Raw genomic sequence first — 20,364 nt, forward strand, 5'->3', positions numbered from 1 at the left:
TTTTAGACTAACCGAAAATGTTTATAAAGATTTATGTCAAAATTGGTTTATGAATCTTTTTAATCTTCTACCCGTTTGTCTGACATCATATATATTTCATACAGAAAATATGAGGAACAAACAACCAGACTATAATTTGAGCATATTTATTTGTGGTGAACAAAATCCTTTTTTTTTTTTTTCAACAAAAAGAAACAGCAGAGCAATTAGTATTTGGATCAGTGCTGTCAACCTCATTCTGCTTATAGGAAAACTCCACCTCTTTTCTCAAAGTTGGAACATTACAGAGGGGTCTTTGACCAGTTCTCTGCAAAGTAGAAACTCTGGGTGGACGTATATAAACTACAACTTTTTTTTTGTAGTTTATAAAAAAAAAACTACAAAAAAAAGTCCCAAATCCCAAAAAAAATCCAAATCCCAAGAAAATAATCCCAAGAAAATAAAAATAAAAATCATAGCAAAATCGAGACTTATTTCATGTGACTGAGGTCAAACTGTTGTGTTCACAGCCAAACAGACTTTAAAAAGAAACTGGAAGAAGAGTTAAAAGGAAATAAATAATATAAAAAAAAAATCTAAGAAAGAAGTGGCAACAATTTGCAATTTGCAACAATTTGCAGGTCTCTGCTAAGTAGAAACTCTGGGTGGACGTATATAAACTACAACTTTTTTTTGCATGAATGAAGGACATCTTATTTTTGATTATCATACAGAAAGTTATAAGTTGATGAAAATAAAATGTCATGAGCCTCTTAGAAAAACAGGTGTTAAAGTACTGAAAACTTCACGTTTCTTAAGCCTTGTGAACCTAAATTAGTGTTGGATGTTTTATCTTAACATGAAAAACATAAATAAAATCTCCAGAATTTAGGACAAACAAAAGCAAGAAACTGCAGCTTTCAAATTTTTCGTTAAGATTTTATGCCATCATGATCTTCAAGTTCAAAGATGAATTTCTCAGAAAGAGAATCATTTTTTTTTCCAACTGAAAACATCATTAATTTTGATATTTAGAAGATAAATTGGACTGTTTCTTCCAACTGACAAAGGTAATGATCCGTTTTTGTTTACCTTTGTAAGGTAAACCGACTTCAGTGTTGGCTGTTGTTTGGCAGAGAAACTTCATCTTCAGCTGCATAAACTTGTGGTGTTAGAGCAGAGGAGTAAACTGGTTATTACAGATGTGAAAGGACGAAGAGTGGAGTTTAGGGGGCGGCCTTGATGTGGACGTAGCATGAACCAATGAGACCATTTAACTGCCCTCAATCCTGGCGTGTGTCTGAGAAAAAGAACTGATCAATAGTGTGATTTAGGAGTTCATTTATGGCCCTTTGCTCTCTAGGAGATACATACACCCACAGAAACTGAGATACAACCCCAGAAAGGTGATATACTGCGCCCTGTAAGGCGATTATTCATGACTGTCCTAGTTTTAGTCCTATTTGTCTGTTGTCCAAGGAGAAATAAATTAACTTTTTTTATGCCATATTGTTGCATTTTGACATAACATGACACTACCTGATTGTGGTGAATTCATTGAAATGGTGAAAAGAAGGAAAGACAAATGTGAGGTATAGTTACATAGCTACCTAATACACAATAGCGCTATGATCTCACTAGCACAGCCTTCTTGACCTAGATTATGTGCCAAACATCTCTCAGACCACAGAAATGCCAATTATATCTACAAACAATCCTGCCTTGCTTGGCTGGTGTTTGGAGAGCTATTCCCGCAGAAAGACAAACATCGCTGTCCTCGGCCTTGGACAAGTCCGATCGGGTGGGTCATAATCAAGATAGTGAGACCCAGCACACTCGACTGAAATCCAAACAACCGGATGAATTAGAGACATCTGCACCGTGTGGAGCTCTGGAATCAGATGAGATGTTAGGCAAACAATGTCCCGAGGAGATATTCAGGACACCATTCATTCTGTCTCTCCGGTTTACATTTGTTTAAGGGGTATTCCAGACCCCACCAGTTTCATCATATGAGAGCTGTCATGGCTTCCTGGTGTGCCTTTTTTTTATTTTATCTCATGTTTGTTTCTACTGATGTTAGATCCTGTTCCTGCATCCAAAAGGTGAGGGATTAGCTGCAGGCAAGAAAGAAAAAAAAAAAGTGTCAACCTGAATGCTTCTAAACCCAGATGTCACTTCTGATGTATTTATACTGTAGAATAAGTGACAGTGGGCATGGTGTTGATGTCTTTATGCATTTGAGCCAGTGTGAATTTGCTTACAAGGTGAATTGGCTCCTTTCTCTCTCTTTTTTTTTACTTTTTTACACATATGCCTATATGTGAAAAAAAAATCAGAATCCTCCTTGTATGACGTGATTTTGAAATATAATTCAAGCCAGTAGTATTTGAGAGAAGTCCGTGGTGCTGAACTTATCCCTCTTTAAGATGTTTGAGAGAAAGCCATTACTATGTAGTCATGGCTGGCTTGGCCTTCTGAGCCCCTGTTAATAAGGTAGCAGTCGTCTAACCTATGGCTTTGGCTGCAGCACAGCACATGACTGAGCTTCTCTCCTCATATGAAACTTTGAATTCCTATTAGTTCATGGTAGTGTGACAGAATCTAAAGGTAAAAAAATATATATTATATTTTTAGCTGCTAATATCTATTTTATTTGCTGTGTTGAAAAGGATTTGGCTCCAAGATAAGTTGATACTTTTTTCTAAACTGCCACTAACTAAAATTTAATTAAGTTTCCCATCAAGCAAGGAAGGAAGGAAGTTCAGATTTAATTGAGAACATCTGTAAATATTCCTTTTCAAGCCTTGAAAAGGAATATTTACCTAAAATTATGCTAAAATTATGCTCAGATAATTTTAGGTACTTTGACTGGACATGCTTAGAATCATTATCACGCTAAAAGGTGAAACTCTGTCCTACCAGCAGGACTTGTGCAGCTGCTAACAGGCTGTCTGCAAGATTTCCAAGTATCTAGCACCATTTTGTCCTTCCATCAACTCTGACCTGCTCCCTTGTCATTGGAAAAAAAAAAAAAAAACATCCTATAAAGTATAGTGCTGCCACCACCAACTTTTGGAAAATAAATGGTAAATTTAATGCACAGAATATTGGGCAATATACATGTTGGAACTGAGGACCACTTGAGAACTACAAGTGGTCCTTGTAGTGGAACAAGGACATTCTGTTATGTTATGGCATTCTGTTATGTCATAAAAGTTAGGGTAACACTACTTTTGCAAAGCCTCATATGTACACTGTCATTTTGGAAGTGGCTCAATGACAAAGACAAAAAGTAGTGGAAGACATTCAGCCTAGTTTGGAGTACAACCAATACAAGACACACTTTGTGCCGTAGTATCTCTGTTGGTTTAAAAACTTTCATTCGAAGATGTCGCCCATAAGGTTCATTTCTCTATTTGCTAGTCAGATAAGCCCTACTCAGCTGGTGCTACCAGCTTTATGCCGACGGGAGAAAAGCTTATCATTTTATTGAAATCATGGAAAATTTGTCTTTGAGAAAAATAAAACTGTTTTTCTGTAGTTTGGCTTTAGACATGTGGATAAACGTGTGCATATCTGGGAACACATTCATGAACAGATCTGAGTACATGTTAAATTTGCAGTTGATGTTGGCAAATGGTTGCATACATTTATAGTTTCTGTGCTTGCAAGCAAACGAAAGCAAGCACATCACTTTTGTGCATTCAGGTTGGCTATTGCAGGTTAAATGTTCTTCCAGTTTAAAAGGAATACACCTCTAAATCATTGATGCACAGCAAGAAGTCCAATATGCTGGAACCTTGATGTTAAATTAAAATTATAGCAGCTGCACACAGAAGTTTCCATAATGAGAACAGAAGTTTAGTTTGATGTCAGATGCACATAAAGTTGGTCTGTCATCTATTACACAGCTGATTAAACCTTCAAAGGTAAATACGGTTCTTTTTTTCATTCTTTCACCATCTTTTTTGATCCATCTTTCTCCATCCTCTTCTTCTTCTTCCCTCTTTCTGTCCAAGTCAGACGCTTGAAGGCTTTGACTTTGATTAATGATGAGCCGAGCTCCGCATTAAAAGCCAGGGGCTGCAAGTGGGGCTAGATAAAAGTGGAGCACAAGGAGCAAGGGATTGGCGGGTTGGAGGGTGGAGAGAGAAGCTTTGGGACACAGTCACCAATCACTGTCAGCATCATTGTCCCAGGGTGACAATGGGGACGCACTTGGAGAGGACAGCAGAGCTTCATTCAGCTGGATCTCACCCTCACACAACCACAACACATCGTCTCCGACAGGCTCGTCTCACGTAGGTTATGAGGGCACATAAAAAAAAAAAAGGGTGAAGGATCCTTTTTCGGTTCAACTCATTTCAGAATCACAAGCTCTGTTCATGTAAGAGACATTAACAAGATACCCATGTTGATTAAGAGGGCTATATCAAAATATTTACAATACATCCTTTCAGTTTCGTTCAGGGTTGCAGTTCAAAAAATGTCATAATAGTTCCTGTCTAAATTTAGAAAATCTATAAACAAAAACATGGAAGGGAAAAGACATTGGCACTATGCTGTCAAGAAGCAGACGAAGGTTGCCAGAGTTATCTTGTGTTTGACATAGGGTTTCAAATGATCAATTAATCAGTTGTTCTAAAGTTGACTGATCTTATTCATCTCCTAACGATTAATTGATTACGTATGGTGAACAGGGTTGATCGTCCTTCCATAACAAGTTCATTATATGACAACAATTTTTGTGTAAACTGTGTTAAATACTTACTGCATACACAGAAAATTGAGATTCTCTGACATTCTCAATCTCAAGACATATTTATAAAATATAACATAGCATAAGCTATTAAGTTGCTGAATAGAAACATAAAAGATGAAACAAGTAAAATATGTGAAACACTTAATCTCACATGAACAGAGATGTTCATAGTCTGTGAGGAGCACTGAAGACGTTACTCACCACTCTGTATCAACAAAGTGGACAGAAACTGTGATATAGCTTTCTGCTGCCAGGGAAGTCAAATTTCATTTAAGCTACGTTTTATATATATTCTGCATTTTAATAAAATATGCTTAAACAGAATTGTGCATTGTAGTTGTGCTACAAAACGGCACTAAGTGCCCGGAAAATACATAACACTGCCTCTGTAATAGAGAGAAATGTCCTTTTTTCTTTGTTACCAATTAGCAACTCTGCGTCTATTTGACATGGTCTTGTTAAAATGATTATAATTCCACATAAACCCTACAAAGTTTTGACTAGCTGTTAAAGCTCTACAAGTATGGAGCCATAGGCGAATTAGTGAACATTATCTTACAGTTTGTTTTATTTAACCAAGGCTCAATCCAGACACGTATAAAAAGACACACTTAATGAACGAGACTTTGTTTATGCACCTGAAAGCATGAACTGAATTGCAGCCAGAGAAACAGAGCTTCCCTGCACGGCATCTTTTCCCCACTGCAGGAATTTCTGAGTGGAGCACCCATCCCCAGGGTCTGTCAGGAACAGTGTGCCTGTGGCCGGTAATTGATAATGCGGCCCAGGCAGCCCTCACCCTGGTCAGTGGAGCGTGAACTAGCCTGAGAAGTAGAGAGGCTGGAGTGCACCGAGGTAAAGCTCAGCTCTCACGTCGCTGTGTGGAGAAATGAGGGAGGGAGGGGCGAGAGGTGAGAGCCAACAAGGGCAGCCGGGGCATAATCCACAAAAACAGACCCTCTCACTCCTTCACATTTGCATTTTCCCCATGCAGGAGAATAGCATGACACTCAAACTTACTGATCCCAATGAAAGTCGTAGAATACTCCCTACAAAACGTGATTTGCAAACAATCCCATAATGGCAAAAGGATTGAGATCTTTTTCGTTTAGTCTTGTGCAGAGGGAAGACATGGAGCTGGGAATAATCTACCAAAAACAAAGGAAGGAGGGTCATCGTGAAAGGTCTCTTTGATGAGAGCTTTTTCAGAAAAATGCTAATCAGGTGGGATTAAAACCTGCCTTTGTTGTTAAGAGTCAAATACCTGATAGACACAAAATGTTATGAGAACAGAAATTGACTGAAATTCTTATCAGAAATGGTCGTATGTTTACAAATTAGCATTATAGGATGGGATAGAATGTATTTATATTTTATCATTTAACCTTCAAATAAAAAAAAAAACAAAAAAAAAAAAACGCACATTTAAACAACTGTGTAGACAGATAATTGTGATGATTGGAACTGGTCATTTCCATTCCCTTATTACTCAAATTAAATAGACAACACAGAGATATATCTCATAAATGAAGTGTGCTGAATGACTTGTGTGATTGGATAGAGTGACATTGCAAAGGACAAAAATGATCAAGGTGCCTTGTATCTAGATTAATTGACTGACCAGATGTGTGCAGTCAGGCGTGTGGCAGCTGCAGGGTGGAAAATTCTCGTCGGCGTCACAAAATGTTTCCATTTTACCGATATCTTTGACAAATGCACAAATTTAACAAGTAACATCCCACACTTCACAACTGAGTTCATGATGAATCAACAGCTTTTGGGGATGTGACAATTAATTGTTTATAAAGTAATTGTGTGTTTACTACGTGTATGATCTCCCATTTCACAATATTCAAGATTCAAGCCATAGTTCACAGATTGCCAAATGTTTCTTTTCAAAGTTTTCCCTTGGCCTCCAGAGGCTCTAGTGTGCTTGACCCTCTTTTGCATAAAGCAACCTGCACCTCAACTTTATTTAAATAAGGCAGAGCCAGGGTGACACTCGACCTCCTGAAATGCGACATGCCACTACAGAAGGCATTGCAAGGCTGCACACTCAGTCACTGAATAGGAAACATTAACATGATTTATACTTTGGATATATTACATTACAAATCCCATATTCAGACCTACTCAACCCAACAGCAGATTAAATTTTAAATCAGTCCTGGATGGACTAATGTTATGGTACTCCGGTTACAACTCAGACAGAGTCCTTATATCTGCAACTGAAACTCAGAACAAATGCAAACTTTAAAAGAAGAGTCAAATCTACTTTTGATTTACATGTTATGGCCAAGAGATTCATAATATTTGCTCCTATAATACTGGAACATTGCCGGAATAGTCTTTTATCAAGTGATTTTAAGTTATTGATTAATTATTTACCAACATTATTTTCCTCTAGTTAAAGCAGGATTATATATTCTTGGAAATGTTGAATAATTGTATTAAATGTATTTAAAATCTGCAAGAGATTTTATTAAGTAATTGGCGTGCCACCTTGCAAAAGATTATTATTACTGTTTTTTTTTTTGTTGTTTGTTTTGTTTTTTTATCCTGCCTGCCGGCAAGCCAGGTTTTCTTTTTCTTTTCTTTTTCTTTTTTTGATCTGTCAAGAAATTGTGTGGTATTAGCATAGTAACTTCACATTATTGCCACCTATACCACACATATTGCAACTGAGTACTACAAGTACCGATCCCGCAGGAATTGCTTGATAATAATAAATCTAACACCCAAAATACACTGTGTAGATTCCCTGCATGTAAAAAAGAAAAAAAAAATTAAATCCTTATGTGTGCCCATTGTCGGACATACTTCAGACTGGATTTTACGTCTTATTAAAAGGTTTTTACATTTCCATGTTATACTACTGTAAAAGATGTCTGCAGATATGTGAAACATAGAAATTGTTTAACAGAAGCTGTGCAAAAATAAATATGGTCATGGTATAGAAAAAAAGTTTGAAAGTTGTATATAATTTTTCTTTAACTTCACAATCATTGTGAAGGGACGACTAAGCTAGGAGTTAATCTTGTAACTAGTGGTTTGCCGATTTGTCCTTGGGGAAGACACTTATCTTGCCTTGCCTGCTGGTGGTGGATAGAGGGCCTGGTGGCACTGGAACATGGCAACCTCGCCTCTGTCAGACTGCCCCAGACCAGCTGTGGCTACAATCTAGCTTACCACTATCAACGTTTGAATGTGTGGCTGAATGAGTGAATGGCCGAATGTAGTGTAAAGAGCTTTGGTGTCCTCTCTAAACGCACTGAAGAAAAACAGGCCATTTGACACTACTGCTTGGGTTTTATCCATCACGGCTACAACCCTTTGAGTCCAGGGCTGCACAAAGTGTCACACAATTTGGAAATAAACATGAAACTGAAAAAGCTCAACTTAGCATCCCCTTCATTTATCTTCTGGCTCAGGGCTTTAGAAATATAAAGGAAGTAAAAACTTTAAGGTTTCTAAGGCAGTCCTCTGATGATGATGATGTAGTGGTTCCTGTTGTGACAGCGGGCTTGCAAGAAAGAAAGAAAGAAAAAGAAAGGAACAATGGTTAGAAAGGAACAAGAGGAGCAAAATAACTGTACTTATGTTTTTTTTTTCTTTTTGCTATCTCGATTTTTACAGCCCCATCAATTGTTCCGATCATGCACCAGATCAGCTCCACCATGAACAGCTTCACACTATCATGGCCTCAACCAGAGCAACCCAATGGCATCATCCTTGACTACGAGCTGCGCTACTACGAGAAGGTAGGCTGCAAGAGCGTACATTTGCATGAGTGTTTTGTTTTTATTCTTTTTTCCCAGCTGAATTTCTTTCGCTTGTGCTCTTCATATGTTGTATATGTTACATGTGATGCTGCAGAATCTAAGCTCCTGGATATCTGCAAGCTGTTCCCCTGGGTTGATAATATGTCCAGTCCCTTCGCTCCCTCCACCTCTCCCACTGTTCTTTGGTTTCTGCTGCTGATGAAGTGAAAAGGCTGACCTCTGCACCAGGCCCACTCTGCACAGTGCAGTAACCCTGTCCCACTGTGAAAATGCATTGGGTCTGGAGGGAGGTCGCATCGACCTGTCTCCTCACACACAATACGTCTGCTTTATTAAGTCACCAGCACTACCCTTCGGTTACTACGCTGCTTTAGTATTGACCTGTAGGCTTTTCCCAAGGCCTCGAACATAATAAAACTCAGATCATCATTTTGGTTTCCGGCCTTGTTTGTCTTTCTAAAGCAGGTCCATAAAATGCCCAGTCATGCATAGGTTCTTTTTTTTTTTTGCCAGTCTTCATCATTCTAGAACTGTTTTGAGACTTAGTTAACCTTCACTATCTTCTGTTTTCCACATAGAAGATAATAATCAATATAGATTTATTAATGTGTGTGTGTGTGCATTTCTTGTGTTATTGTTGAATTCTTTGCTTCTCACAAACTCGCTGTGTCCTAGGTTCCTGGATCGATATTCGCAGTGGCAGCTTAGAAAAGTTTTGTCACGTTAAACATTTCCTACTGGGACAAGAAACAATTGCTATTTAAAAATGGTGTTGCATTCAGAATCGTAGGTCTTCAATGTTGTTTTTCCTTTTTGAGGTTTCACAGCTCAGGGAGCCGAATCTGACTGCCATGGCTCTGACAAACCTTATCCACCAGGCAGCTTAGTGTCCTGTAAATACCACTCACACGGCCCACGTTACCTCATGAATATCAATCAAACCTGATGTTTAGCTTAGAGCTTCCTCAAACAAATAGATAAGTGCAGCATAATCACAAATTAGTGAACTATCGGGGACATGATTGCTAATTGCACTGGGATAATTCAGGTGATGACTGAGGCTGTGGTCCATGCTGCCAGGCTGAATGTACCTACATCACCCCCTATTTGTTCCAGACTCGAAACGTCTTATCTGTGTAGAAAACGTCCCACCGTGTGAGACTGAGTAAGACACAGAAGGTGAGTCAAAGTGATTGCTTTGTGACACACTGGGCTGTCGAGATGAGATTTCCCCTTTGGTGGTCCTCTTTTGACACTCTGTATTTTGGATCTGACAAGGCTTTTCACACATTCTAAACAGACTTTCCTTCAGCCAGACACCCCTGACGGAGATGTCAGAGATGTGTTTTTATACCTGATTAAGCACCAAATCTGTCTCCATCCCTTTCCCTTAGTCTCTCTCGCTCTCTCTTTACATATATATGAATATATATATATATATATATATATATATATATATATATATATATATATATATATATATGAATATATATATATAAAGTTGTAATATCTCATCAGTAACACACTAGCTCACAGTACATGGAATATTACGCTGTAAATACTGTCATTCATGTGACCAGATTAATTTTCCATTAGCAGATCCAGAGTGGCTCTTCATGGCTGATCTCAGATTTAAGTACGTAACTCATGGTACCCGGACCAAGCCGGGTACTGTGCACGGAAGCGATTTGATTGACAGCTGAGGGGGTTCAATGATTGGCTCTTGATTTATGTCACTGAAAACTCCCAACAACATTATGGTTTAGCTGTGGACTACGGACATGCTGTATGCTATCAGAGAGCTGTTTAGTGTGGAGGAGCATAATTGTGACTTTAACAATCTCTATCTGCACCAGGAACACGTGCCTTATTTTATTTTATTTTATTTTTTGTGACCATTATGGCCAAGTGCCATAATGTAATTATATTTATATGCATTGTGAAATGATCAGCTGATGTTAGTCTCTCTAAGACGAAATTAAATATCTAGGTTTATTTGAGTCCATCAAAACCACAACCTGGAGATTTTCCATTGCTGAGTGTCTCTGCAAACATCAGCAGAGAGTTGACCACAACTGCTGCGCACTCACAGCCCGGCCACAATAGTGAGAAACAGATCCGCGATGGAGATGCTCACCACTGGGGTTGAACCAAACCGCACATTAATCGGTTAGAGTGCAACTCGCCAGTGGAAAAGCACCTTAATAATCTCTAACAAACTTCTTAAAGGCTTTTTAAATAGCTGCACCAGGACTAAATCACTAAATGCCACATTGTATTCACTAATTAGATGAGCATTGAGAATTGATAACACCAGATTTTATTTCAGGGTTTCAAAGTTGAGTGTTGTGAATAAAAATGCATTCAACACTGTGTTAATTTATCTGTATTAAAATATACCTTAGTTTTTAGGTTGTAATGTGACAAAATGCATGGAAAATGTCAGGGGACGTAAATACTTATTCACTTTCAATTATATTATCTTATTAATATCATTGTTATGTGTTGTTTGTCACATCAACATACACTACAAAATGTAGGTGGTAATGAGTAAAAGACAAATTTCCATTTTTTTTTTTTTTTACTTGAAATCCTAACTAGATGTTAATAGGTGTTCACCCAGCAGATACCTCTCTCTTCTTTAGGCTGCCTACTTAGTCCAAAGTAACTGTTCCCAGGACCTTAAATTGCACAGCAAGATTAAATGATTTAAACCCTTTCAGAGGAAAGGGGGAAACATCTCATCCTATCTTTTCTCTTCCTTTTTTTTTCGTCTAGTTGCCTGAAAATTTGGGGAGGGAGGAAATAAGTCTACATAGTGGAGGTCAGGCCCTCCATTAGGCCAGAGCAGAACAGCCACCCGCTCCGGTTGCAGACAGCTCTGATGGTGTCAGGAAGAGGGTGCATGCGTGTGCGCGCGCGCGCGCGTGTGTGCGTGCGTGCGTGCGTGCGTGTGTGTGTGTGTATACAGCTAGGTGTGAGTTTGTGTAGTTGTGTATGTGCAAAACCCACCAGCAGTGCAGGTGGATCCATTCTGGTTAACAATAGTGAAGTCATGCAGCAGTGTTAGAAAATGCAGGCAAAAATCCAAGGTTTTACAGTCTGGGCACAATGAACTCTCCCCTGTGTTTCGTTTAAAATTAGTGATGAGACAAATAAAAAGGCGACTTTTATATACTTACTTTCCACAATTCTCAAGTTGACCACATTTTGTGGATACATGTAGATATTTGAGGGGCAAGTTCATCTCTGAATACTGTTCTTTATTTACCACACCACAGTCCCCAATCAAAAGTCTTCACATTTTCTTGTGCATGCTTACTTTTCCCCCCTCTTGGTTTTTACTCCCACATTGAATGTATGCAAAGAATAATGGCAAAGGAAGATGGTTGCAAAGTATATGGGGAAGAATATTAAAGATTAAAGAGAATTAAAGAAAGTTAACTTGAAAAAAAGACAATGCATTCACATTTAATAGACATACGATTGATAAATTAAGATAAAAAAGATAGAATTTCCAGGTTGTAAATGTCAGTTTTAGAGCATTTCTACTTTATCATGGTTTTAGCCAGTTTTATTATATGCAGTTTGATAAGGACATGATCATAGGAACAATTTCCTGAGCTATTTTTGTTTTACAAAACTAGAAATACTAGAATCTGTGTTCATAAACTCCTCGGTTTGCCTTTGTGTGTGCCGGTTATTTGCATGCATGCAACTGTTTGAGCCTGTGAAGAGGACACATGGTATCCCACCATGTTTGTCCTTTCGCCAAGTGGCCATGCTGTGCATTTTGGGTTGGTTGGCAATTTTTGAAAAACAGACACACAAGTAAGATTCTCACTCACAGAGACATACACACATCAAGTAAAATAAAAATTCATTCTTATTGTCCAATATGACACAGCTTTCAGTTTTGAATCAGATATAATGTCTCACGGGGCTTTATTAAAGTGGTGACTTTGAGAGATGTGTCTGCAATTGATAAAATGCTACAGATTTCACTATAACTGTGAAAATGAAAGAAAGTAATAGGTAGTACTTCCCCGTAGAGCTTCATCGTCACCATGGCCTAAAAATCCAGATCACTTCAGTTGTAATGATCTCTATGAAATTAATGACGATGTAAAAATCGTAGAGTTACAGCATTGCTGCAAACATTTAGAATCAACTAGCTAGCCATACAGCAACGTCATAATCCTTTTTTTTATCTTTACTCCCTTTCTGTAAATAACTTACTGCACAAAGCATGATGTGAAACGTAAAATAACAAAACCAGTTATTTAACTCGACTTTTTGAAAAGAATCACAGCAGACGGCACTTTTTGCCAGTTTAAGATTAGTTGAAAGAAAAAAAATATTTTACTGGACAGACCCAAAACCAAAGGCTATAACTGCTTTTGTTCACTAAGTGACTCCAGAAAGGGGTAAACATGAAAAATTTGCCATACTTCTAGTACTGTTTGATCACATTGTCACCTTCTAAAGAAAAAAAAAAGAAAATCTCTAGAATAACATGTAAGCTTTAACACGTTTTTGAGATTTTTGCATTTGGTTCATTTAAATATTCATGTCCTCGTTGTGTTTAACATGTAAAGCAGCAGTGGGTAATTTTTTTTTCCCCAACTCCCAAAATGAGCTGCCTGTGACTCATATTTCATGACATTCACAATATATGACCCTCTTTATGAGCTCTTCAATTATGGAATATTTGTGACATAAAAAGAGAAGTTATGACCATGTATACCAAAAATCGCCATGGGGTTCAATTGTACTTCATCGAAACAATGCAAAATGCTGCCACTGCGCTGTCACTTCGCTCTTTGTTCACTACTATAGTAGTTGAGTTGCAATGCAAAGAAATGACAGGGATATTTTTTTAACATAAATATTAGCTGATAAGGTATATTTGTTCTCACTATTACTCTAAAAGGGCTTAAAGCTATGGCAAAATGTTCAGATATTCTGAATACTTTATGTCATCCCTAATATTGCAGAAATGGGAGTTTTTTTTTGTTTTTGTTTTTTTTTATCTGCATGGAGATTTAAACACCAGTGTAAAGTTTCAGTGATACTTTTCAGATGGTGGAACAATCAACAAGAAGCAAAAGACGAATGTGAAACACGTTTTGGCACCACTGCGGAAAATGAGTGCAGAAGATTTTGGTTGGAATGAATTCGGCTTTTGAACAAGGACACATCTGAAGGGAATATGGTCATTGATCATGGATCGTCTGCTGAAGGCAGAGGCATTGGAAATATGCTGAAGAATTATTTGAGTGCCCAGGAGATGGCTGAAAGTCATGAGTTTTCTACAGAGAAAAAAAAAAAAAAACACATCACACAGAACCACTGGACCTGGCATTATCACCTATTACTTTCTTTTTAGATGTTTCTATCTAATTTTATTCATCTATTTTTGTAGGATTTCCATGAAAGTTGTCAGGTGAAAAATATTCTTATATACCGTTATATGCGACCTAAAGTTACTTTTTACTGTGCAGTTTATTTTCCACACATTTCATTCCACTGGTAACATCTTATTGTACTTAACATTAAAACAAATAACATTTTAATGCAGCCACTCCAATGGATAGGTTTGTGAAAATCACGGCTTTTCCGGTGGTTCTAGTTCTAGGTTTGCATGCTATAAATTAACAATAAATAAAACCAAAACCTATTTCTCTCATTGTAGTAATATGGGTTTGTTGAACATCTACATCTAAGAAGATTTAAGGCATTCCAGTAGCAAATTAGTTACAGTTTCTTCTTTTTTTATGTTTGATTAGCACATTTCTATGAAAGAGTGTAAAACCTACAAAGCACAGTATGGCTGCTTTAAAGCTTTGTAGAGTACACACAAACATATTCAAACCTAAATATTAATTATCACATTTCTGTTCACAGATAGTATTTAAAGATACTTCTATATTGAGACTAACCATCATATGTTATGGCTCTGTCACTTTGCTGAATGCTCCGGTGATCATTTCCCACAGTGCTTCCTGTCTGTCACCTCTGGCAATGATTTTGATTGGCTGCTCCGCCATCTGCCTTCCCACCTGCAACTTACTCTTGATTTAGTAAGTTGGGGTGTGGTCCTCCTAATCCCCAATTGACTGGCAGCAGGGAAGGACCTCTCATAGCTGGAAGCTCCTCCTGGCAAGGCTTTCCATTGGCTATCTTCAAACCTGCTGGTGCGCCAAATGCCAGCTCATTTTTGTGTGGCAGATGTGTGTGTATGTGTGTACGTGAGACATAATCCCCTTTTGACAGGCAGCATGAAGAGGCCATTCTGAGCTCATTCTTTCCCAAAGGACAGCTCACCCATTGGCGGTTTGCCATCTGTCTGCTCACCTGTTCTGCATTCATATTCAACAGATGGGGGTGTGGCTTGGTGAAGGCAAAGAAGAACTGGGCTAATTTTGACCCCTGGGGGTCTGTGTGCTTTCAACCATGGCTGGGACCATATGATTTGATGGCAGGGGTTTCAGTCTCTCACGGGGACTCTTGTGGGGTGCACTTTTTTTTTTTTTTTTTTTTAAAAGCTGTTCCTAAGAAGTCACGTCTCGTAAGTGTTTGTTTGCAGCAATTTGAAAACAACTTGCCTGCTCTCAACACCGAAAAGTACATTAATGATTAAACTCCCTAAACCAGTTACATCCGGCGTTCCATTTATAAATATGTTTTTTCCTCTCACTGACAGAATGAAATCCTGCTGGTGTGATGCCCCCACATCCCAAGCCCAAACATTTGTCTTCATCAAGCCCAAAGTGTCCAATAAGAGTTAATGTGATTGCGCACATCATTATGTGTGTGCGGGAGGTGGATGGAAGCAGATCTCATAGCCATGTTTACCTCGTCTGCTTAGTGATGGAGCAACCGGAATGATTCAATTACACCAATCAGATTGGATAATGATTTCAGTGTGGGCTGCCACTGCCTCGAGTTTCTTATCGCTTCCTGCCATCTTCCATCTCCTCCATGCGCCCCCTCCTCCCCTCCTTTTTCTTATTCCTTACCTGATTTTTATTTTTTTTTTCTCTAAGCATTCATACATGATGGCAAAAATGCACAGTTCTGACACTGAACAATGTTCTATTAAGCCAGTTTAAAATAAAGACTTCTTCTAGTTACACAGAATTACTGACACAGGGATGTACAGCCCTTTGCTCATGGCCACCCTTTCCAGTTTGTCTGCATTGCAGCCATCGGTGGCCTGCAATGGTGGGTGTAGTGTAGGTGCAGTCTTATTTTCTGGCTGTCATATTCACTCTGCGTTACGGGATTGTGACAGGCCCCAAGTTATTACTGATCCCCTATAGCAGATTCTGTACCTCCAACAAGTCCCCAGACTTCTCTGCAGCAGACTGTCTGACTTGCTCTGTTGAGCGTGGAAATGGAATTAAGACCATTTTTCAGACATTAGTTATAATTAAGAGGTGGCTGCACGTATATATACGCACACGTTATTGAATAATTCAGTGTACTTGAGTAGCATGCCGATTTATGTGCAGCTTTTTTAAAAATCAGCATACTTTAAACAGCCTCACAAAATGATGTTGTTTAAAGTTGAAGGTTCCAATATTTTACATGTGTGTTATTGGATGAATGGGACACTATCATCTCTGTGGTTGGTTTAAGTTCTGCAACTTGAGGTCCTGTATTGTTCAGATGTTTTCTTCATGCCGTACTTCCATTTAGCCACCCACTCAACACACTAAAAATCATAACTTATAGAAATGTGTCTAATTAAAACAATATTTAGCCTTTTTATTAAATGCTCTGAGACAGTTTTCATTGTCTTTTCTTAACAACAACAAAAAAAAAAAAAGAAAACATACACCACAAAAGAAAAAGCTGAATGTAGTTAAATGCTTATGTCTCTTTATCAGTTTGGTAGCTCAGTGTTGAAGGTAGTCAGCAGCTTTTTTGCTTAGAAAAAATGTCACATGACAAATAGGCCCATGTTTATGTTTTTCTTTTTACCTTAACGTTACAGTAAAGTATTTTTTCTAAAGGTTCCCTGCTTCTCTTTTCATGCCTTTCTGTCTTTCTCTTTCCAAGGCTTTGCAAAATGTTCACATGTTGCAAATGCATTAAATACCATTTAATATGTTGTTGTTTGTCTGATAGGTTTTCTTGTTTTAAGACACCTTCTCCAATAAGGAAACCAATTCCTCTTCTGTGTAAAAAAAATATATAAACAGAGTAAAGGGATCAGATCTGTTCTGGTTACTGCCTGGTTGCTGTGAATGGAGGCCACTAATGCCACAGAATTGTAAAAAAAAACAACAAAAAAAAAAACAATAGCACAATACTTAGCATGGACCGCCTATATGCCACACACAACAATGATATAGGTCTACCACACATTAACAACCCTTGCTAGAAGCCAATTCTGTCAGATTTGTAAAACATAAATAATTTCAAGGTGTCTCCTGTCAAATTGAATTCCTTGATGCTCACTTGTTGGTGAAGTTTCCAGTCATAACTTTAATTTTAGGATGGAAATGAACCTTTATTTCTTAGTTGACAGTGTGTCTTTTGCGCAGTAATTAATCGCTAATGTTTTCTGCGTTCACTGCTTCTTTCAGGATCATGCAGAGATAAACTCCACTGTGCTGCGCAGCCAGACCAACACTGCACGTGTGGAGGGCCTCAGGCCGGGTACAGTTTACGTGGTACAGGTGCGGGCGCGGACTGTGGCTGGCTTTGGCAAATACAGCAGCAAGATGTGCTTCCAAACCCTCACAGATGGTAAGGACCGTGGAGCCAGAGGAATCAGTTCTGTCTGCTCATCTCTCTGTCCTACTCTGCTTTTCTTTTTTTTTTTTTTTCTTTTTCCATTCCACGCACACACACATACACCCTCTTCTTGCTAGCACCCATGGACACCTCTTTGTGTTTGGTGTTGGATTATTATTAGCAGAAGAAATGGAAGGAAAAACACAGTTTTTGATTGCACTTCTATTTCCACAGCAAAATTGATTTCCTTCAGGGTCAGATGTGTGTGTGGGAGCTATGAACATGAAGAATGCAGAGTATCTTTTCTTTGTGCAGCTAACTGTGGTTCATTTAAAATGCTTAGCTAATTGTTTTTGGGGCTTTTTTTTTTTACCATGTCCTTCTGTTCCCGGAGAACTGTACTAGAATACATAACTCTGATTAGCAGTTGATTAGATTGATTTTCTTTTTTTTTCTGGGCATCAGAGGCAGGGGGCAGTTGGCAAGGGAAAATGGGCTGAAACACCTGGTAAGCTGGCAAGCATCTGGAGCTATGTTCATTAGTGTCACTGCAGAAAGGGTGTGAATAGATTTGGTGAGGTTGGTGGAGCAATTCCTCACAAGCTTCCCAGCCGGGGGGTTTGGTGCTGGAATCAAAACAGCTTGAGTGTGTCTGAATAACTCGTACTAGACCACACTAATCTCTGATATGGACAGAGTTCCTAATACATAAAGAGGTTATAAAGATATTTCCACATTGTACTAATACAGAAAGTAACTATAGAATCCTCACACAAAGAGTGATATATTCCCCAGCTTTTGCTTGTAGTAATTTTGGTGATTATGGCTTACAGATGAGAAAAATCCAAAATTCAGTGTCTCAGAATACTAGAATATTGTGAAAAAGTTCACTGGAATGGAAACTTATGGCGTCACACCCTAATCAGCTAATCATCTCACAACATCCGCAAAGGCTTCCTGAGCCTTTAAGTGGTCACTCACTCTGGGTCAATAGGCTACATAATCATGGGGAAGACTGCTGACTTGACAAATGTGCAAAAGACTGTCATCGATACCCTTCGCAAGGAAGGTAAGTCACAAAACGACATTGCTGTAAATGCTGGTTGTTCACAGAGTTCTGCATGCAAGCATGTTAACTGAAAATTGAGCGGAAGGAAGACGTGGTGTTTGGAAAAGGTTCCCCAACAATTGAGCGGACTGTCATGTGAAATCCATTCCAGACACACATATGCAAATACTAGATGGGTTACAAATGCACATTCGCCATATTAAGCCTCTCCTGAATCAGAGACAATGTCAGAGACTTCTCATCCGTTGTGTTTTGGTCCATTGTGTTTTCTGAAGTCCACAGTCAATCAGCCGTCTACTGGGGAATTCTCAAGAATGTTGTGCTTCCCTCTACTGTCAAGCTGGATGAAAATGCTGATTTTATTTTCCAGCAGGACTTGACACCTGCACACACTACCAAAGGAGCCAAAAGCTGGTTCAGTGGTATTCCATAATGGTATGGTTTTCCTGTTTTGGATTGACCAGCAAACTCCCCAGACCTTTCGTCAAGAGGAAGATGAGCAATACCATATGCAACAAGTAGGATGATCTCAAAGCAGCTATCAAAGCAATCTGGGCGTCCATTACGCCTGTACAGTGCCATAGGCTGATCACCTCTTAACCATGGCGAATTAATGCAGTAATTCAGAATTTCTGCATGAATCCCTTCAAGTTAACGCTGCAAGTGATTATGTCATATAGATATAGTTGATGAATACGTAAAGCAAATAAATGTGCTTAAGGTCCCTTTGGTGTTTTCATTTAGGCTGTGGGCATACTCAGCAATGTATGTATCCACAGCATTTCAAGAACAATAAAGGTAGGCCTATCAGCAAAATTAAGATTTAGAGTTCCTAATTGTAGTTTTTAAGTGGTTGACAGGTATTTTAGATTTCTAGTAAACGTGTCTTAAAGTGTAAAGGACATTGCACCTTGGTTGGGCAGGTGGGATGGCTCACAGCGAGCGGTGGCATATCCAAAACTTGACAGATATGGACGTATTATTAGTAATGAAGATCACAATACTTTATGCTATGGTTGAGTCTTAATGGAGAGAAAAATGTCAGGTGATAGAGCTTATCGTTTTGGCTATTTACCTGTGCAGAGCAGATGTGGAGGCACAGTCGTAGGCCCTCTGTTCACCCTCTCTTCACAAATGATCGTTCTCTCAAACATGAGTGTCGGTTTAGATGCATGCATGCAGTCACACACGGGGACACATACCTCACAGTCGCGCATGCTGCTTATGGTTCATCCCTTGGCCGGTTGCCATAGCACGACATTCGTCAAGGCAATTAGCAGCAGGCACCAGAGGACAGCCGACGATAACACCCACGCCTCCACCTCCTGGCCCCTCTTACCAGTCTTTTCTCCTGCCGTCAAACCGCTTCATTTCCTCATAAAGTAAACACCTTGTCTCCCTTCCAATAAATGTATTTCTTAATCCTTTGTGTCCTCCTACCAGGACATTTTTGTACGCTTTTTCACCATTTTCTCTTTACTCCTCTGGACACACAAAGTCATAGAAGAAACTTGACCGATCATTTAAGGAAGAGATTTCATTTTGTCTCCGTGCACCAGGAGTAAGTCTCGAAGATATGGGAACATATTTACCACTGGAAGAGCCTTTTGCGTGATTTCAAACTGTAAAGGGAAGTTGGTGTTCTCAAAGGGAAGATTTATATAGACCTCTCACAACGAATATGCATCAAAATATAATAGAATGAGTGCCGGGAAACTGCAAAAAGCTGTTCACGATGTTTTATTGAAATATTCTTGAAAAACCTACAAGTTAAAAAGGCGACCAATTCATGTCAAATCGAGCTCCCTCACATATTGCAACTCTCACACTACTCCCAAGATGCATTAGGTCTCCCTTTATCACCTTAATCCAATGCGTCCATCCTGCATGGGGGATGGGATGGGATTTGGAAGCTGCTGATTTGCCTTCAGCATGCTAAATTGTGATTTTGCTTTAACGACTGTGCTCCGGGTCTCAAAGTCGCAAAAAGACTGGCACACACAAAAAGATAGCTGAGGATT

At 38.8% G+C, this 20,364-nt stretch overlaps 1 protein-coding gene across 1 annotated transcript in view; it reads left to right on the top strand.

Moving 5' to 3' along the window:
* Positions 1 to 20,364, top strand: part of ephb1 (EPH receptor B1) — a 174,925-nt gene that overhangs the window by 118,073 nt on the left and 36,488 nt on the right. The window contains exons 6-7 of the mRNA XM_088014682.1: positions 8,381 to 8,505; positions 17,124 to 17,286. Coding sequence (XP_087870808.1) covers positions 8,381 to 8,505; positions 17,124 to 17,286 — 288 coding nt within the window. The remainder of the gene's footprint in view (positions 1 to 8,380; positions 8,506 to 17,123; positions 17,287 to 20,364) is intronic.

This window comes from Poecilia mexicana, unplaced genomic scaffold (assembly GCF_051168715.1).
Source record: "Poecilia mexicana isolate PSO_F unplaced genomic scaffold, ASM5116871v1 scaffold_17, whole genome shotgun sequence".
NCBI lineage: Eukaryota > Metazoa > Chordata > Actinopteri > Cyprinodontiformes > Poeciliidae > Poecilia > Poecilia mexicana.